At 41.1% G+C, this 17,992-nt stretch overlaps 1 protein-coding gene across 4 annotated transcripts in view; it reads right to left on the bottom strand.

Moving 5' to 3' along the window:
* The window catches only part of sema3fb (sema domain, immunoglobulin domain (Ig), short basic domain, secreted, (semaphorin) 3Fb), a 97,876-nt gene that overhangs the window by 24,414 nt on the left and 55,470 nt on the right, over window positions 1-17,992 (bottom strand). For 2 of the 4 annotated variants that reach the window (XM_041782730.1, XM_041782731.1), the window contains exons 3-7: window positions 9,338-9,498; window positions 8,937-8,999; window positions 6,968-7,087; window positions 4,290-4,379; window positions 2,522-2,615 (exon numbers count right to left, since the gene is read on the bottom strand). In XM_041782730.1, coding sequence (XP_041638664.1) covers window positions 2,522-2,615; window positions 4,290-4,379; window positions 6,968-7,087; window positions 8,937-8,999; window positions 9,338-9,498 — 528 coding nt within the window. The remainder of the gene's footprint in view (window positions 1-2,521; window positions 2,616-4,289; window positions 4,380-6,967; window positions 7,088-8,936; window positions 9,000-9,337; window positions 9,499-17,992) is intronic. The other 2 variants (XM_041782732.1, XM_041782733.1) reach the window with 1 other exon arrangement.

Here is a 17,992-nt window from a genome sequence, read left to right as displayed (position 1 = left end):
CAACAACACCATATGTCTCTTATCGACTGACACAATTTCTTATCTTTTGGCTGCTCAATGCACTGCCAAAATGTAAGGTCAAAAATCTGCTTAGCAAAGTGTTGTCTCTGCAGAATAAAGCCCCTCTCGAAATCTGATCTGCTGTTTATGGTTGCCCTATATTTTTTATACTTCATGGGGTCCCACTTTTCCAAGATAAGAAAGTGCACTTTCAACAGCTTTTCTCCCACAGTATATGAAATGTACTAATAAAACCAAAAGTGGTTTACTGCCATAGGAAGTTAGCCATGCACAAGTAAAATCCCCTCTACTACACAATACTGTTATTGTTTTAGTTAAGAGCCTCCTGGTGGCAGCATTTAATTAAGATGTATCTTGGACTTGTTGTCCGTATGTTAATAGGACAGTGAAACAGTCAAAAATCAGGTAGAAAGGGTTGGGGAAGGGGCCACAGGTCAAAATTAAGCCTGGCTGCCCACCTGGAAGATTATAGCCTCTTTGCATTGGCCAGGACATAACAACAAAGCCATCTGCACCCCTTTTTAACTATTTTGGTCAAAAAATGTCTTATTAGGATGCAAACAGATAGTTTAACTTGCTTTCAAATTAGTGATAAATTTCCATATGGCAGTGTTTAAAACTTCCTAAAACAGCATTCCCATGCACTCCATAAAGAGCACATCCATGTGTGCAGACTGACAAATACTACGGCCTTGTTTAGCCACAGGAAGGCAAGGTGTTGGCTCTCCAGCTGCTGCTAGGGCCCCTCAGAATAGCAGGTGTGACTGTCAGCTCTCAGAGATGGAGGAAGAAGACAGCAGGAGATAGAGCAGAGGAACAGAAAACATTGTCCTAGCACCATTATATTCAATGTCATGGTGCTCAGAAGCTCGATGGAGATTGATGACGTACCATTAAAACGTCCATGGATGATTGGAGGTCTAATGTGGTGGAGAGCAGTCAGTTGTCAGTGGTAAATCTATTGTTGGGGTATAGAATTCTAAATCATTATGAACACCAACTACAGCGGCTCTTGTATGATGCTAACTGGTGGAAGTGGGAGGTAAATCCATCTTGGATGGCAGTGCTGGTTTCATACTGGTCAGCTGGCAGTGTGTTAATGTGGGAATGAACTGCCAGTGATTTACACCCACTGTCTCACCCCACAGAGAGAAGATCGCTTTTCACTCGTGGCAACTGTGTGGTCTGGACCTGACTGAGCGACCTTGGGCAAAGGGACGGGGGACGGAGCCTTTATAAATACTACATACATTATAAAGAACAGTATCATAGGTTTACGTGTGATGATAGGATGGATTGATAGAAAAAGGGGGAATACTCTTCAAGTCCTAATATATATATATATATATATATATATATATATGCTATGAAGGCTATGAAAGTTGACGTCTACATTCCTTGGTAGTACTTTACTAAGTAATAGTAGCTTCTTGAAAGGCCTCAATCCCATTATGTCTTGAGTTCTTGTGACATTTTCCTTCTGCTTGTTCCACGTGTTAGAACTGGGAAAAGCAACATTCATTTTTGCTGCTCCTCTTCATGGAACACTCTCATGACTGGTTTAAAATCGTCAGAACTCATTTCACTTTCAACTGACATGAACTCCTGCACTATGAACTCATTTGCACTTTTGAAGTTATTGTGTCTTAACCTATAATTTGTAATCAGTTAAAACAATAATACGTTAATTGTTCTGTCTCTTGAATATGTATCATTTATTATGACGTAAGACGCACACCTCTTGGCCACGTCATCCTTGTTTATTTCTGGTTAAATAAAGGTTAAATAAAACAATAAATAGCAAATCTATAAAATTGTTTCAAACAGATTTGTTGGCTTAGACTTTTCAGTGTTTCAAGCAAACACTACCAAGAAATCATAAAAGCACTGTAAATCTAGTCCAGTTTTTCATCTGCTATTGCTGTTGACAGAGCTGGTATATTAAGTTCTGCCCCTTCTTGAGTTTTATTGGTCAGTGAAGGAGATGTGACATTGAGGAGTGCAGTTTCCAACTGAGTGAGCTGTGAGGGCCTTTATAGCACTAAGGTTGCTGAACACTAAAAACATTTAATGGCACAGTTTTTGTATTAAAATAAGCACTGGAAGCACTGAAAACATCAGCGGTGGACAAAAGCCCCTACTCTGTATGCTAACTTCTTAAGGAATGAAGAAACCTTCCTTAAATATTTTGATCCTGGCTTTATAGGCCTTGCAATGCAACAAGAACAAATAGTTATAAGGGTCACTATGAGTTTTCTTAATTGATGAATCTTCATAAGTACTTTTCTACACTTGTTTGTCCAGGTTCTCGGTTTATGCTAAGAGGTCTAACCTCCTTTATTTTTCTTCAAGCACCAGCAGAATTATAAACTGTGATCTGAAAAGGCCATAACAGAAACAGGAAATAAAAATAAAGAACTCATGTGGGATAACAGCCGTTCCCATGAAGACCTCTAGGCTTAAATGTACCAGAGCCTAACCATAGCCAGATGATACTCACTGATCAAAGCTGACACGCTGTTGAGCTTCGGGTCGTAGGAGCACTTTCCTTTCCCAGATTCTACCTTGCCGGGCTCCAAATGGAAGATATCTTCCTGAAATGGAAAAATCATATGGAGATGGCAATAAATTCAGCACTCTTCATCTTGTCACTGTAATTCCCTTGTGAAGGGGAAAATGAGGCAGCGAGTGTGCTCCCTCTGACTCCTGTGGGACCCACGCTGCATGATGGGGGCTGAAGTATTAGAATAATGAGTATGCGTTCATACGGAAATATACATGCAGGGAAAGCGAGGAATTTCTCATCCATCTCTATGTCACTGAACTGCTGAAAACAATGTGTCTTGGGTGTCTTTTTTTCCTCTTCTGGCATAATAAACTGCATACCAAATGTCTCTCAGCCTTTTGTGCCTATGGCTCTTTAGGCCGACTGCTGACACCTGTAATCCAGCGCAGTGAAAACAAACCCATGATGCAGGCTGGATGACTGATGCTCACTGCTTGTGGCCTCCCTGCACGCTTGCACTGAAAGATGATTGGCATGAATTTGCTCATGAGAGTGGGGGAACATGAATCAGTGGCATGCAATGACATGTCCTATAGCCCCGCCTCACACACCAGAGCACGTCCAATCCCAGTGGGTACAGAGAAAGAGACATCTCTGTCGTTGTCCATCAGCACTAAAGCAGTGGAAACAAAATGGCACCCAGCCAGCCTCACTTCATTTTATCATAGCATATCCTTCTGCGATTCTCCACTCATCTTCAATTAAAATCAGCACATGAGCAAATAAGAAGGTGCCGACAGCTCACTCCCAGCCATGCCAGATGTTGATGTGTAAAAAAGGTCACAAACATTTATGTACGCCAGAGGGAAACTGTGCCCTGGACATGTATTTATAACCCTCCTGTAAAATATGACCCTTTAGAAAAGTTGTGACACATTTTAACAAGAAAAAAAAACTGAAACATTTCCAAAGTGACCCACTTCACCTTAGAGCCCACTTGTCCCTCAGAAGTGCCTTTCTGTGTTTCAAAGTGCTTGGAAGGCTTAACAGTGGAGACATGTTCAAGTATGTGGCTCTTTTCTTTCCTTTGCTGCGCTGCTAGTTGGTTACAGATGGCTAGTGTTTGCTCTGGGCTAACAGAGCCTGCTGTGGGAGTGGGTGAGATGCTGACTAGTCCTGCCGCCTCTGTGGGAGAGACTGCACCACATTCCTACAGAGGGTGGATGGCTCGTTGGTGAGAAGCAATGATGGGTGGGACATCCTATGTAGTCTCAGATAAGTGCAATAAATGATTGGGACATCTGTCCTTAAAAAATGCTACATAGTTGCCATTTAAAGTAAATATGCCATGCATTGAAAAGCAGTGAAATTAATTGAATTGTTGACTAGAAAAAGTCATCTGATAAGAAACCAGTTAATAACCAAATTCATGCAAAATATGGCCTTTAGCTCAAATGCAAAGCAGAAACAGGACAATGACAGGTATGAAAGGGTGCTCAGACAATGAGGCTTACACAAAGGAAAAAAATGAGTGAGACACTGAAGACATTAAATTAAATGCAATACCAAATCAAATAGCCGTGAGGGTTGTGCAAAGACTAGAGAAGATTCATGCCAAATGTTAGGTAGATCAACACATGATGACGAGTTAAAGATGGCATGGATAAAATGTGCTCGGACACAAAGAGAGGGAGCGTGCTGCTGGTGACCACAAGCCCAGGCAGACTGCAGGGCTGCGGTGCAGACAGGGCCCACATCGCACCTTTAATCCAAGTGTCTCGTGCACCGCACTGGGTTCAGCTGCGCGGCTAGCCCTTCCTCTGGCCTGGGCCATCTGCAGATACATGGACGTCTAAAACAGGAAACAGCAACACAGTCTGGATGTTACGCCACTTATGAGGAGGGATTGTGGAACCTTCTTCCATGTGATTTGCTTGAATCAGTGTGGACTTCCAGAAACGATGAGGACCTCTCAGGATATTGAAGTCAGTATAATGCATGTGCTTGCAAGGAAATTATGTATGTGTTAATATTGTTTTATTTGCAGGGAATGTTTCTGTTTATTTGACCAGCTAGCTGAAAAGGCAACCATCACAATTCTCTATCCTGTGGTTATGTCAGTAAAGCTCTCACAGTGGCCTATGCAACATACTTTTCCCTCTAAGCTGCTGCTGAAGCAAAACATTTGAGAGAGGTCTTGCTACAGAGCACAGATCTCAGACACCTCCGTCTTGCAGACCACTACAGTGAGACGCCGCATCTATCAGAATGAAAGGGACACAATTTGCTGATACAACATTTCAGAAGTTTTAGCTGAACTTAAACTTTGTACATAAACAAAGTTTGGCAGTCGTGGGCTGGATATCTCAGTGGTTCACATCACTAACTTAGGTACAGGAGATCAGGGGCTTGAATCCCAATCAGGGCAAGATTAGTATCCAGAGTGGGCCCTTGGGCGAGGTCCTTACCCATCCATCTCTACATGTAATTTTGGACAAAAGTGTCAGCTCAAAGACATTGTAACACTATAACAGACTAAGCAACATTCATTTATACAGAGAAAAGGCTCAGTGTCTATCCAGGGTCCTGTAGACCCATTTAAGAAGTAGTTATGCAAATGGTGGTTTGCTTTAGCTTCTCTAGCTTTAACTAAAGCTAACATAGCTTTACTAGCTTTGTACTTAACATTATAACATCAGTCAATGTAGCTACGTTGTCCATAGCTAAAGCCAGTGAAGGTAGTGTGAGCCACTGTTTACATAACTACTTCTGAAAAGGGTCTAGCTTTAGCAAACGTGGCATTATCTAACACCTCCTTAGATTTATATTTAGCTACATCAGCTATGTGGCTACATTGTCTATGTAGCTAACGTAGCTTTGTTAGTTTTAGCATTAAGTTCATTGATCAATGTTTGGCATTAGTTTTGGCAGACCACAGAGTCAGTGCTGCCATAATTGAGATCAACGCAAGCCCTCATCAGCTGACAGCCAGCTGATTTGCTCAAAGCTAGCTAATTGCTAATTGCTCCCATGCTGCCTAATTTACACCGCTCTTGCCTGGCTGTGGTCTGCTGCTCTCTCAGCAAGCTGCTCTTGCAACCATCCTCCACCCCAGCTCCTCCTTCATTCTGCTTCTGACTTAATCAAAGTCATTCTGATGTCATTGATGCCTCCACCGGTCTGGGTCTGGGTTTTCTTTTTTTTTTCTTTTTTTTTTTTGCTGCTTCTCTTCCTGCCTTAAACTTTCCTTATTGGCATAGGAAAAGCAGGAACATGTGCTGTTAATGCTTTCCATGTAGGCTTGTAGAAGAACAGGGGGATCCCAAAACTACTTCAACACCAAACATAAATAACAGCATGAGTGCTAATTAATGATATCAGTATTTGACTTTAAACTTTTGTAAGCCTAATTCTTTCCCTATCCCTAACCCTAACCAGAAGTTTAATCCAATTTTATTTTCAAAGTTTTAGCGTGTATTTCCGTTCTTATAGATATGGTGTCACGCTGAAGTGGTCTGAAGTCTGCAGCCACAGAAATAAGAGGATACATCCTGTTGCAGTGAAAACAAATGACAACAACACACGCATTTTTAAATAAAACGCAGTGATCATATGTGTGCATCTGTGTTGAATGTAACACTTCATGTGTTTGCAGTCAGATCAAACTCCAAAGTACAACTTTTTTACAGGAACAAATCAAACCTATCTGTTCAATGTGTCAAAGAAAAAGAAAAAAAAAACCCCTATTAATGGACTAGAACTGGAACATTCCACTAGCACCCCATAATGGGAGCTCCCACCTCCAATTATCCAACATCTCACATGTTGGAGGCTGGCGGGTGGCCTCGGTGGATGCATGAAGGGGTGGATGGATAGGCAAGCAAATGGATGGAAGCCTTTTGTAAGCAAATGGTCATGAAGTAACCGAATGCAACAAGGGACTCATGCAAGCCGTGCCTGCTGTTGCAAGTTCCCTATACTCTGTTGTATGTCTCAGAGGAGAGTTAAAGGGGAAATTTACTTTTTATTCATCCCCTACTAAAAAGCCCCCTGACCGTCATTAAGGAACAAGTGTGATTTTTAAAGAATAGTGAGGTGTTAAAGGGAAGTATGGCATGGTAGTGATGCTTGGCTTGGTTTAAGAAATTCAAGAGGTCCCATTAAAGGCTGAGACTAAACAGAGAAACTTTAACAGCTCACTGGGGAATACAGCTGTGTGCACGTAAAGCTTTGTTGGCTGCTTCACCTCCAGCAGGCCTAATCATAGAAGAAAGTCATTGTAAAGGGAACCTAGAGTAAGGTGGATGGAGAGCAAGAACTTGGAGAAAGAGAGCGTGGGCTATGCCATTCAAAACACATATGAGGAAAGTTGTTCGCTAGGTAGATGTATCAAGAGATCACCTTTTGGCAGAAACTTTTCTCAAGTCTTCAAATTCTAACCTGAGGTTTGCGTCCACGGTTGACAAAGGTACAGACTGGATTGTAGGCTCCTGTCCCACAGATGTAGAGCTGAGTCCGGTTCCATGGCTCAATGAGACGGATGAAGTTAGCACACTCCTCCTGGAGACAGTGAAATCTGAGTCAGTTAAACTGCTAGAGGCAGCCATTTTCAGCCATAACTTCCTGCTAAATCTCCTGAAGATTTACTGAATGTCTAAGCAATAGAGACTAAACATTAACCACATAGACTTCCTCATTTATTTGGAAAAACAAACCCCAGTTCCAAAAAAGTTGGTATGTTGTGCAAAATGTGAATGAAAACAGAATACATGATCCGCAAATCCTTTTCAACCTATACTCCATTGAATGTGGCACAAAGACGTGATATTTCATGATAAAATTCATATACATACATTAAAATACACACATTCAGAATTCTATGCCTCAAACTTGAAAAAAAAGATGTGACAGGAGCATGTTGATTACTGTGTTACATCCACATTAAATACTGAAATAACGCCTGTGACTGAACACACAAATTAGTAAGTATTGAAAGTTGAAATCTTTTCCATTCTTGTTCAATTTACATCTTAAATTGCTCAATAATGCAGGGTTTCCATTGTGCCATGGAAGACAGGTCTGGACTGCATGCAGGCCATCTAGTACCTGCACTCATACTGTCTGTTTAAGAGTAAAAAGCTTGTCCTCCATGATAACATTCTCACACAGCAAGCCCAGCTTATGTAGCTCTGTTAGATGCATAAGCTATGCAGATAACAGAGCTATGTAGCCAATGTAGCTAAAGCTAAGCTCACAAAGCAGCTAGGTAATCTATGTATCTACATTATCTGCATAGCTAAGTTAGCTTTAGCTCGTTTGCTTAATCTCACATTGCTAAAGCTAACTTTATATTGATAACAGATCTACATAACTAATCGAGCTAAATCTTAGCTCACAAAACACTTAGTAAACTACATTTTGACATTATTGACATAGCTATGTTAGCTTTAGCACATGTTTGCTAAAGATTATATTGTTAAAGCTCACATTGCTAAAGCTAACTTAGCTACATTGGCTTATGAAGTAACTTTTATTACATAGCCAGTGTAGCTACATTAGCTTCATCTAAAGTTTAAGAAGCTAAAGCAAGCCACTGTTTGCCTATCTCCTCCTAAAATGGGTCTATACATAATCTAACCCCTGAAAAGACCTCTGACCCTTTTCCCCGCCTAACTTATGAAATGTTTCTTAGTCTGTGATGTCTGCAGTGTGCTTATTTCATAAATGTAACTGGCAGACTTTGTTTATGAACAAAGTTGAATGTAAAAAAATGACAGTCTAAAACTAGAAAAAGGTTGTACCAGTAAATTACAGCACTTCCTTGCCTAGATAGGCTAGATGTTGTCACAGATGAACAGTCTTTGGGAGTGGCCATCATAGAAGAGCCATCCGAAGCCAGACCCCTTTTCCCAAAACATATGAACCTCTCAGTATTGATATTGCCTTAACAGATGTGCCAGTTACCCATTTGGTGGACACTAATGCCCACACACCATCACAGATACTGGAATTGACAGGTTGAAAAAGATGTGCAAAACACTGTTTTTGTTTTTATTCACATTTTATACACTGTCACAACTTTTTTGAAATTGTATATCGAACACTGAGCCAGCGATGATGTGTACTCCAACCCTGACCTGGCAGCCAGGTATATAGTAAGTTTGACTTATTTAACTCTTCCTGTATTTTGCTAAGTGGCTGTTACCAGTAATTTTATTGAGCCGAGTCATTACTTTGCAGCTGATTGCCATTTCGGAAGGTTCCTTTTATCATATTGTATGTAGGATGCTGTAGCACTTTGAATCTGAAAAACTACATTATTCTAATTTTTGGGCTATCAAGTGGAAGGAAATCACCACAGCTGATCATACCTGCTGAGCTTATGAATGCAGTCAGCAGGCGTACTTACATTGGCATCTTTCCCACTCACGAGGCACTCCATCCTTCTACGTTCTGACACTGGCCAGTGGATCTGTCAGAGGGGAACAGATGACATTTTATAGTTACAATCCAAACTGTTATACATCACTGACATTTATGAGATTTCTGGGCTGAAATTGCAAGAGGGACATCCACCCAGGCTAATATAAGTCCTGTTGGGATTTTCATAACCCAATTATAGTGTTTTAATGGCCCGACAACTGAAAAAATGCACGCCAACAAAAACTCAATGTGAGCTACCCAAAATGGTTGCTGCAGAGGGAACACATGGAACATTCTGTGTCTGCTGTAGCACTGTATTAAAGATGCTTCCTTAAACCCAGTGATACTAAGACTTCTTGGCAAGAGGTAGCATGGGAAATATCTTACAATGTGGGGGTCCTTGTTGATGTCATGAAGGTCCAGGGACAAGATGTGATCCTTGCTGCCAACGTACATCCGGTCATGGTCCTCATCCATGCGCAGGATCCTGTAATCGGACGTGTTGAGGAGGTAGGCGAAGTGATGAGCGGTGCCAGTGGATCTCAGCTCTGTAAGGAGACAGGAAAACATCCATTAATGACAGCTGTGGTACACATTTTTACAAAGACATGCATGCACAACTGACACATTCCTCATGCCACTCCTCCTAACAGTGTGGAATTATCTGATGGTTTTCAACCTTCACTATTGCAACTTAACACCACACATTAGAGACAACTGCTACTGAGTAACTGTCACGCTGTGTTGATGGCTTCATACCGCCTGAGTAGATCAGAGGATGTGGGAAGTCTCTTTAAGCACTGTCTATAGAAGGCAGAAAATAAAGACAGCACTTCGACACTTACATATAATGTTTACCAAAGTCATGCCACATACAGGGCAATGAAAGATGACTGCACTAAATTTAGCTGGGTTTATGCTGCTACATCTCATGTTGGACAACACTCTCTAAAGGTCAAAGCAGCGCACTTCTTTGGTAACACAAGGCAGTCAACAAGTCCTCTCATGTCAAGAGTAACCCTATCTTCCTACAGCTCTGTGTTGGAGTGTTTGTTTGATACGTTCTTCTTGGTTCAGCAACCATGTACAGGCAGGGCAGAGAGGCCACTGCGAAGAGAGCAAAGGCCCCACCATAGACAAACACGCTCCTCTACAATCTATAGGGGAGAGGCATTACAGGGTGGCATTCACATATTGTTGGACAAACACAGAGGTTTAACTCAAACAGCAGGAAAGTCCCGTTGCACTGTTTTGCTTTATCCTACAAGCAGCAGACCACAGAGAGCTGAAACAGGGAGCCACACTTTCAGCAAGGTTAGCAAAAGTTCTCTAATGTTGATTCAGCAGCAGAAATGTGGTGAAGAGAAACCAGAGGGTATACTCTGGTCAGTCAGTGTGGGGGGGGAGAACTTAAAAGCAAAATAGTATACAGAAAAAGCACAATTCAAGCCTTAATTCAAAATAAATTAGCCCATTTGTGCTAAATTTTTCACCTTTTTTTATTGAATATATTTCATTGTGTTCACCGGGACTCATATAAACACATTCTGCAAGGGTTTTTTTTTCCATTTTGTGGTCTTTTTTCCAGAGACTATTTGAATGAGTGGCAGCTATTGTTGTCGGGGGGCATAAACCTTGCATCTATAACAACAAAATGTGGATCAGAGTGCAAAGAGTAAGTTTTTAATGGAAGTTTATTTTTCTAAATGAGCTGTTCTCATTAAGAAATAATTTAACAATACAGTAAATTTTAGATAAAGCTATTTCAACATTAAAGAGGTGGCATGTATCCTATTCTTTAGTGGTTGTAAATTCTTAAAAAAGGGCACAAATGTGATCAAATTTGTATACAATTATACTAATCCCTGCAAATTAATGCATAAGGGAAGTATGGAAGGCTGCCAGCTAGTTCATTCAGTCACACTTGAGCACAATGCATCATAATCAAATCATATTACACACATATTCATAATTCAGTGATATATTTAAGCTGCAAGATTTCCCCTGAATCAGTACAGCACTCTGTTTTCACCCTCCTCCACCCCAGCATACTTGAGGGCTCCAACAGGGGTTTAAGATGCATTACTATCACTTCACAAATCTGCATGTAAAATAAAATCTGCGAGTACTGATGAAGCAGGAGCCTGACACCAAACATGTTAAGCCGCTATAATAAATGCTTAAAGAATCACAAATGTGAACTGACTGACTGAAATAACGTCATTTTCAAACTAATTTCATGGTATTAAATGAAGCCCAGCGTTAGTTCATGCAGGACTGTAGTCACACATCCAGACGTGATCAGCTAATGGCCCCCTGATCTGAATGATCACCTCCTAGCTCCCACAGCCAATCACAGCTGTTTCTCTTAACACAGTGGTGTATTTAAAAAATGACATACCTCTCACTAGCCCTGCCTGCATTAATGCTGATGCACCATGCTGCTACCACTGCTACTGCTGGCAAAACTTAACCTCCTCCACCCCAGCCACCTCCTTTATTGCATAAAGCTTGTTGCACCCTTATATTGAGATTCATGCTACTATGGATGAATTGCTTTTGAACTAATTTTATTGTGTTCAATAGACATTGTCATAAGTGTATCTAACGCTAGGGGTTTCTAGCCCTGTGCTCCCTGGAAAATCAAAGCAAGCTGTTTGACTAACGGAGAGAGCATCTTTAGAGCAAAGCTTTCTCTGCCAAATAAAACTGAATATCCATTTTACAATAAAATGTTTAATCATATGATGAGAGTGTTCCTGAATGAAACAAATTTATTCTCAGAGGGAAATGGCAATCATGAAAGCTTGACAACTATTGTTGCCTGTGGACTCAATAGTTTAAATATGTGCAATGTTAATTGATTAGAGATTGTTGAAAGCTCGTAATGTTTCATTTATTGTGATTATTTTTACTCAGAAATATTCCTGTGAGTCTGGTTGGTGGTTATGCAAAAGAGTCCTGGACACCAAAGCATGCAAGGCCATCAACATGTCCACCATTGGGCCTTAAAATAAACACCATCTAGAGACCTTTTTTAAACAGTCTCCCAATGGAATCTGATATTACCCGTCTTTCCATCCAGACCTAAATTTAACACAGGGTAACGTCAATAAGCAACGATTAAAAGCATTAGATTAGCTGTATTTGTACAGTTTGATCTAATAACTGTGCCCACCAAAGGAATGTTTACAGGTCAGCAGAGTGATTGACAGCTGTCAGAGGAGCAGCAACATGTGCTCATGCACTCTGATTATTTGTGTTGGAGGCTTAAGTTGAATGATGAGTCCCCATACACTCTAGCTGTGTTTACATGTGTGCAGTTAGAGTGAAACACACTGGATAAAAATGCATTGTGCACACAAACACGAATGCGCACACACACATTCCGAGGGACGGTCAGAGCTCTTTCCTGAGACTGGCTGTCAGCAGCTTCTCAGCCTGTGTTTGCTGTCAGAGAAGCTGGATGGGACCATCTTTCAGCTGCATGGGGAATGTGAGCAGTGCAAAGCAACAAAACTAACGACACAGAGCCATAGATTAAGAAATTATTCAAACACATAGGTCATATCATCTGATAATCTCTTGATAATGCAATAAAAAGCCAGCTGTAGCGTGTCCAACTTTAAGGTCATGACAAAAACGTGGCTCACTGTAGTGAACTGTGGAAACTCTTTCTCTACACCTTATCCTCCATATCTAATCATAACGTAGACCACATCACAGTGAGCTTTGCTTATTAAATTATGCTGTTATTGTAGAAATCAAGCCAGCGGCAAATTCTGGTCTTTTTATGAAAGAATGATTTAATGGTGACATGGCTTTAACTGTTTACAGCTTTCAAAGGCTTTACAGTGCCTACAAAAATATTCACCCCCTTAGATGTTTTACCCTTTTATTGATTTCATAAATCAATCAGAATCAATATAATTTGGCTTTTTCACAAAAAAAAACACACTTTTTAATGTCAAAGTGAAAACAGATTTCTAAAAAGAAATCTCAATTGATAAAGATATGTCAGATGAAATAAGTCATTACATAAATATTCACCGCCTTTAAAGTGACTCACCTAATTCAACAGAGGGTCCAGCCAACTGGTGCTAGTAGTCTCAGGATTATTGAAAAAGGGGATCACCTGAGTGCACTGAATGTGTCTCAAGTGACTGAAACACTAAGTAATCTGTGTCTGGAAGGTCCAGCACTCCTGGCTACCATTACACCATGAACACAAAAGAACACTCCAAGCAACTCCGAGAAAAGGTTGTTGAAGAGTGTAAGTCAGGAGATTTAACAAAAAAAAATCCAAGGCACTGAACATCCCCTCGAGTTCAGTTAAATCCATCATCAAGAAAAGGAACACGGCACATGTGTAAATCTGCCTAGATCAGGCTGTCCTCACAAACTGAGTGACCATGAAAGGAGGAGACTAGTGAGAGAGGCCACAAACACTCTGAAGGAGTTTGAAGCTTCAGCAGCTGAGGTGGGAGAAACTACATACAACAGTTGCCCGGGTTCTCCACCAGTCAAAGATTTATGGGAGAGGAGAAAAGAGAGAGACACTTTTGAATAAAAGTCAGATTAAATCCTGATTGAAGTTTACCAAAAGGCATGTGGGAGTCTCCATAATCAAATGGTCTTAAATTGGGCTTTTTGGTTATTAGACGAGACACTATATTTGGTGGACACCAACACTGCACATCAACACAAAGACACCATCCCTACTGTGAAGCACGATGGTGGCAGCATCATGCTGTGGGGATGCTTCTCGGCAGCTGGCTAAGGGTAATGGGTAAAATGAATGCAGCACAATATAGGAAAATCCTGGAGGACAATCTTATTCAGTCTGGGAGAAGATTTATTTTTCTGGCAAGACAATAACCTGAAGCATACAGCCAAAGCTACACAGAAATAGTTTAAAGACAACAAGGTGAATGTTCTACAGTAGCCAAGCCAAAGCCCAGACCTCAATCCAATAGGGAACTTGTGGCTGGATTTGAAAAGGGCTGTTCATGGCCTTTTCAACCTGACAGAGCTTGAGCAGTTTTCCAAATAACAATGGAGTAAAATTGCAGTGTCCAGATGTGCAAGCCTGATTGAAACCTATCCGCACAGACTCAGTGCTGTGACTACAGCCAAAGGTGTATCTACTAAATCCTGACTTAGAAGGTAAGAAAATGTATGCAGTCATTCATTTTACATCACATATCTGTAAATACATGAAAAAAAAACTTTGTAGAAACCTGTTTTCATTTTGATGTTAATGGTTTTGTTTTTGTTTTTCTTGAAAAAGCTGAATTATATTGACAATGATTGATTTACTAAATCAATAAAAGAGTAAAACATTCAAGGGGGTGAAAAGTTTTTATAGGAGTAATGCTGAACAGGGTTTACATATGGTGAGTGCCTGCATGTCACCGGGTCTTTTAGCACCAGAAGAAAGAAACTTATGAAACCTCTCACCTTGTGTTTCAAAAAACAAGAAATCTGGCACAAAAGTCTGATGTTTTTTGTAGCTAAAAGGCATCATTCCCCATTCTGTCAGACTTTCTTAATTCAGTCCCAAAGTCAGCCCTTGCCAGAGGCCTGGGCACGCAGCATTGTTCTCAAAGAAATGTCGATCAAGATCTCATAATGGCAGCAGACTGAGCTCGGCTGCCTTACAAGTGTGGAGGTCAGCTGCCTGTTAAAACAAGCCCAGAAGGTCCTTGTTCAGAGACCAGTGCCAGGAAAACACCCAGCCACTGTCAGCTTGGAGAGACATGCAGAGAAACTGCTGCACTACGTGACTGCATTCCAAGGAGCGGCTGTTGTGGTGCCGCCTTATTTCTAGGGCTGTGTTTGGTAACAAACGTCATGTTAATTTTTCTAAGTTATCAACAAAGTCAAACCCTTACATCTCAGATACATATGAGTGCTTACTCAATCCACTGTTCCCACACGACTACAAAGTCCCAGGAGGAGATTACAAGTTTGTCCCGGAAAGGCTGAGAGAGGCACAACTGCTGTGCTCTTTGTCAGCCACATTAGGGCATGACAGCCTTTTCCACACTCGTGGACTTATCCCAGAGATTTAGAGGCTGAGAGCAGTGTACATGGTGTCTATTAGAGCCAGATAAACTCCTAAAGTAGCCCATTACTGCGCATATGGTTGAGGTTCACTCTGGGGGGTCTACACACACAGCAGGGGCTTTGTTTCAGGAACGCACTGCTTTTCCCCATGGAATGGCAATGGCTCAATTAGAGGTGAAAGTAAGCTGGTGAGGGAACCTGATCCTCGCACTCGATGTCCCATCCTTTACTCATTCACGTACCTTTGTACGCTCGTATGCCTGAACTTGCACGCAACTAAGAACAAAAGTAGTGCCTGTGTAGCAGAAAATAAACTGATCAAACAGGAGTGAGCTCAGACATCTCAGTCCACCAGTGAAGGGCAATCAGGTTCACTTTCTTCAGTCTGCTGAACACAGACAATCCTCTCCTCTCTCACAACGTTTCAAGGTGCTGCTGGCTGACACAGCCCACTGCTTGTTCCCACAACTCAACACTCCGCTCTTGGCTGCAAGTAAGGTTTCTGCCAGAGTTTGAGGATGGAGAGCTGAGTAAGATGAGCCCTGAACACATTTTAGTTAGAGGTCAGCATCAGCGCCAAATGACAAAGTATAGACAGATTCACAGCCCGGAAATGATGTGAGAGACAACTCAAGACTCTGCTGCCAAACATCCAGGAGAGGACATGCATAGCTCTTCTCATCTGATAGATAGAATAACTACCAGTGGGAAGGAGCCCAGGACACATTAACTTAAGGGATTTAGCATATACAAATAAAAGTTTGAATGACTTATAAAGAAAAAAAGTTAAATTTTCATTTATAAACTCATTATTTTGTGACCCGTTGCAGGGGGCTGACCCCTATATTAAGAAACTGTACGGCATTTCACATAATGTTAAGATTGTTGATACAATGCTACATATACACTCATGAAGAACTATTTTGCTCATCCACTCTGGAGAAAAACACAAAACTGACCAACAAAGTTAGTGGTCTAATATAAAGAGGTCACCAATCTGTAATCCTGCAAAACATCTTTACTGCAACAAGCATCGACCACTGTCACAGTGTTCAGAAACACTGGTGCCAACAGATGAGCCCAGTTAGAAAGTAGCACTGGAAGTGTCACTGATAAATTAAGCCTGCCAAAGTGGCTAGCGGTTATCACCGCACTACCTGCCACCGCTGAAATACACCTGTCTACAAGCGCTCGACTGTGCCCTCAGCTATCTTTTACCACTTTGTCTCACCTGGACTTATTACCTGAAAAAGCTTGAAAAACATCTACCCAGTGGTGCACAGTCAAACTCTAAACATCTTTTTTTTTCCACACGAACCTGGGCTTTAAGAATATGTGTGCTGCAGTAATGTCACTTGAATCTTCAAAAAGTAACATGGCTATAAAGACAGAAGAAAAAACTACACGAATATTCAGACTTTTTTTCACAAACTTGTTCTCCCATCTCTTGAGGGCCAAAACGTGAAAAAAAAAAAAATTCTGTGACCAAAAAAAATCCTTAAAATATTTACACATTTACATAAAAAGTCCTTACACTTTTTAAATTAGCTTTTTTAACCCTAACCCTACTGGTGTGGATTTAATCTTTAAAGACCCCAGAAAGTCACCCAAATTCCAGGCTCACTTTCAAAGACTCTGTGAGGGCTATGAAGGCATGGAAAGCATCATTAGAATGGCACAATAGCAGGCCACAACAGGAAACAAAAGTGACTATGATTTACAGTTTAAAAAGTTATTTAACTTTATATAATCTGTGTCTTTTCTTGTTGGTATCAGAGGATTAATGCCTGATGAGAAAAATAGCCAATCATCATTGAGGCTTTGTGGTTGGGGATCCTGTTAAGCTCCGTTCTGGTCAGAATAAGACTGATGCACCATGCAACAAGGAGGGGAGATATATACAGCTCATCTCTATATTCATTTCATACTGAACCATGACTGACATCTAATCTGCTTCAAGCCTAAATCTGGTTCATAAATCTTCCAGCATGTCTTAATGAAAAAGAAACCTTGATCTGTTAAGATCTTGATCTGGGAAGGAGTCACAGATGCTGGGCCAAACAGGGAGCCAAATAAAGTCAGCATTTATCTGCTCTATTGCCCAATATCCCATCTGGTTTCTGAGAATAAACACAGGATTGGTTTCCTGTGAATTCTTGCATGTTAAATGCAACAATTTAATTTTGTTTGTGCACAAATTTTGTTTGCATACTGCTTCCAGTGTGTTTTTCACTACATTCAGAGCTGAAGCCAGACAGACAGTAGCCTGTAAGACAATGCAGACAGGAAAGTTCTCCATTTGTCCTACCGTCTGCAGCCCCTTCCTAAGAACATAATAAATAAAAAATGTATTTTTTGTCAGCTTGCCTGGTCAAATGAGGTGTAGAAACAGAGTGTATAGGAGAGACATGCCTCACTGTCAGCCTGAGCCAGCCCTCTTCTTCCTGAGAGAATACTTGGCTGCTGACAATGATCTCCGGGGCTGCAGGCCTGCATGTTATAGCATATCTCGCCATCTCAAATTAATAGCCAACGGGCCCAGTTTACTTTGGAAATATGTTCGGACAGGAAAAGTTCACTGGCGTGTGATACACTCTCAAGATCACATCTTATCCAGAAACAGGAGAACACACTGATTATTGCTTTATTTGTCTATGAAACTATTCCCCAGAAAAGAGCATTTACAGCTCTTAATGCTGGCAGAAAATATCCAAACTTCCTCTCATTGAGGCATGATAACTGTATGCAGCTTGACTTTGCAGTACAGCCCCCTCCCCTTAAGTTTCCTGGCAAATAACCAAGATGCATCAGTGAGGTGATTGGATCATGGAAACTATAAACTTTGTTTTCAAAAAAATATGGGGGAGAAAAGGTAATAATGAGGATTAAAAACACATCCTGCCACTTGACAGTGCAGTGCAAAGTCGCTACATGACACTGTTATGGGTGTTAAACCCCTCTGCATACTCTGGC

This window comes from Cheilinus undulatus, linkage group 3, assembly GCF_018320785.1.
Source record: "Cheilinus undulatus linkage group 3, ASM1832078v1, whole genome shotgun sequence".
NCBI classification, from domain to species: Eukaryota; Metazoa; Chordata; class Actinopteri; order Labriformes; family Labridae; genus Cheilinus; species Cheilinus undulatus.
This window is presented reverse-complemented; position numbering and strand designations above follow the sequence as displayed.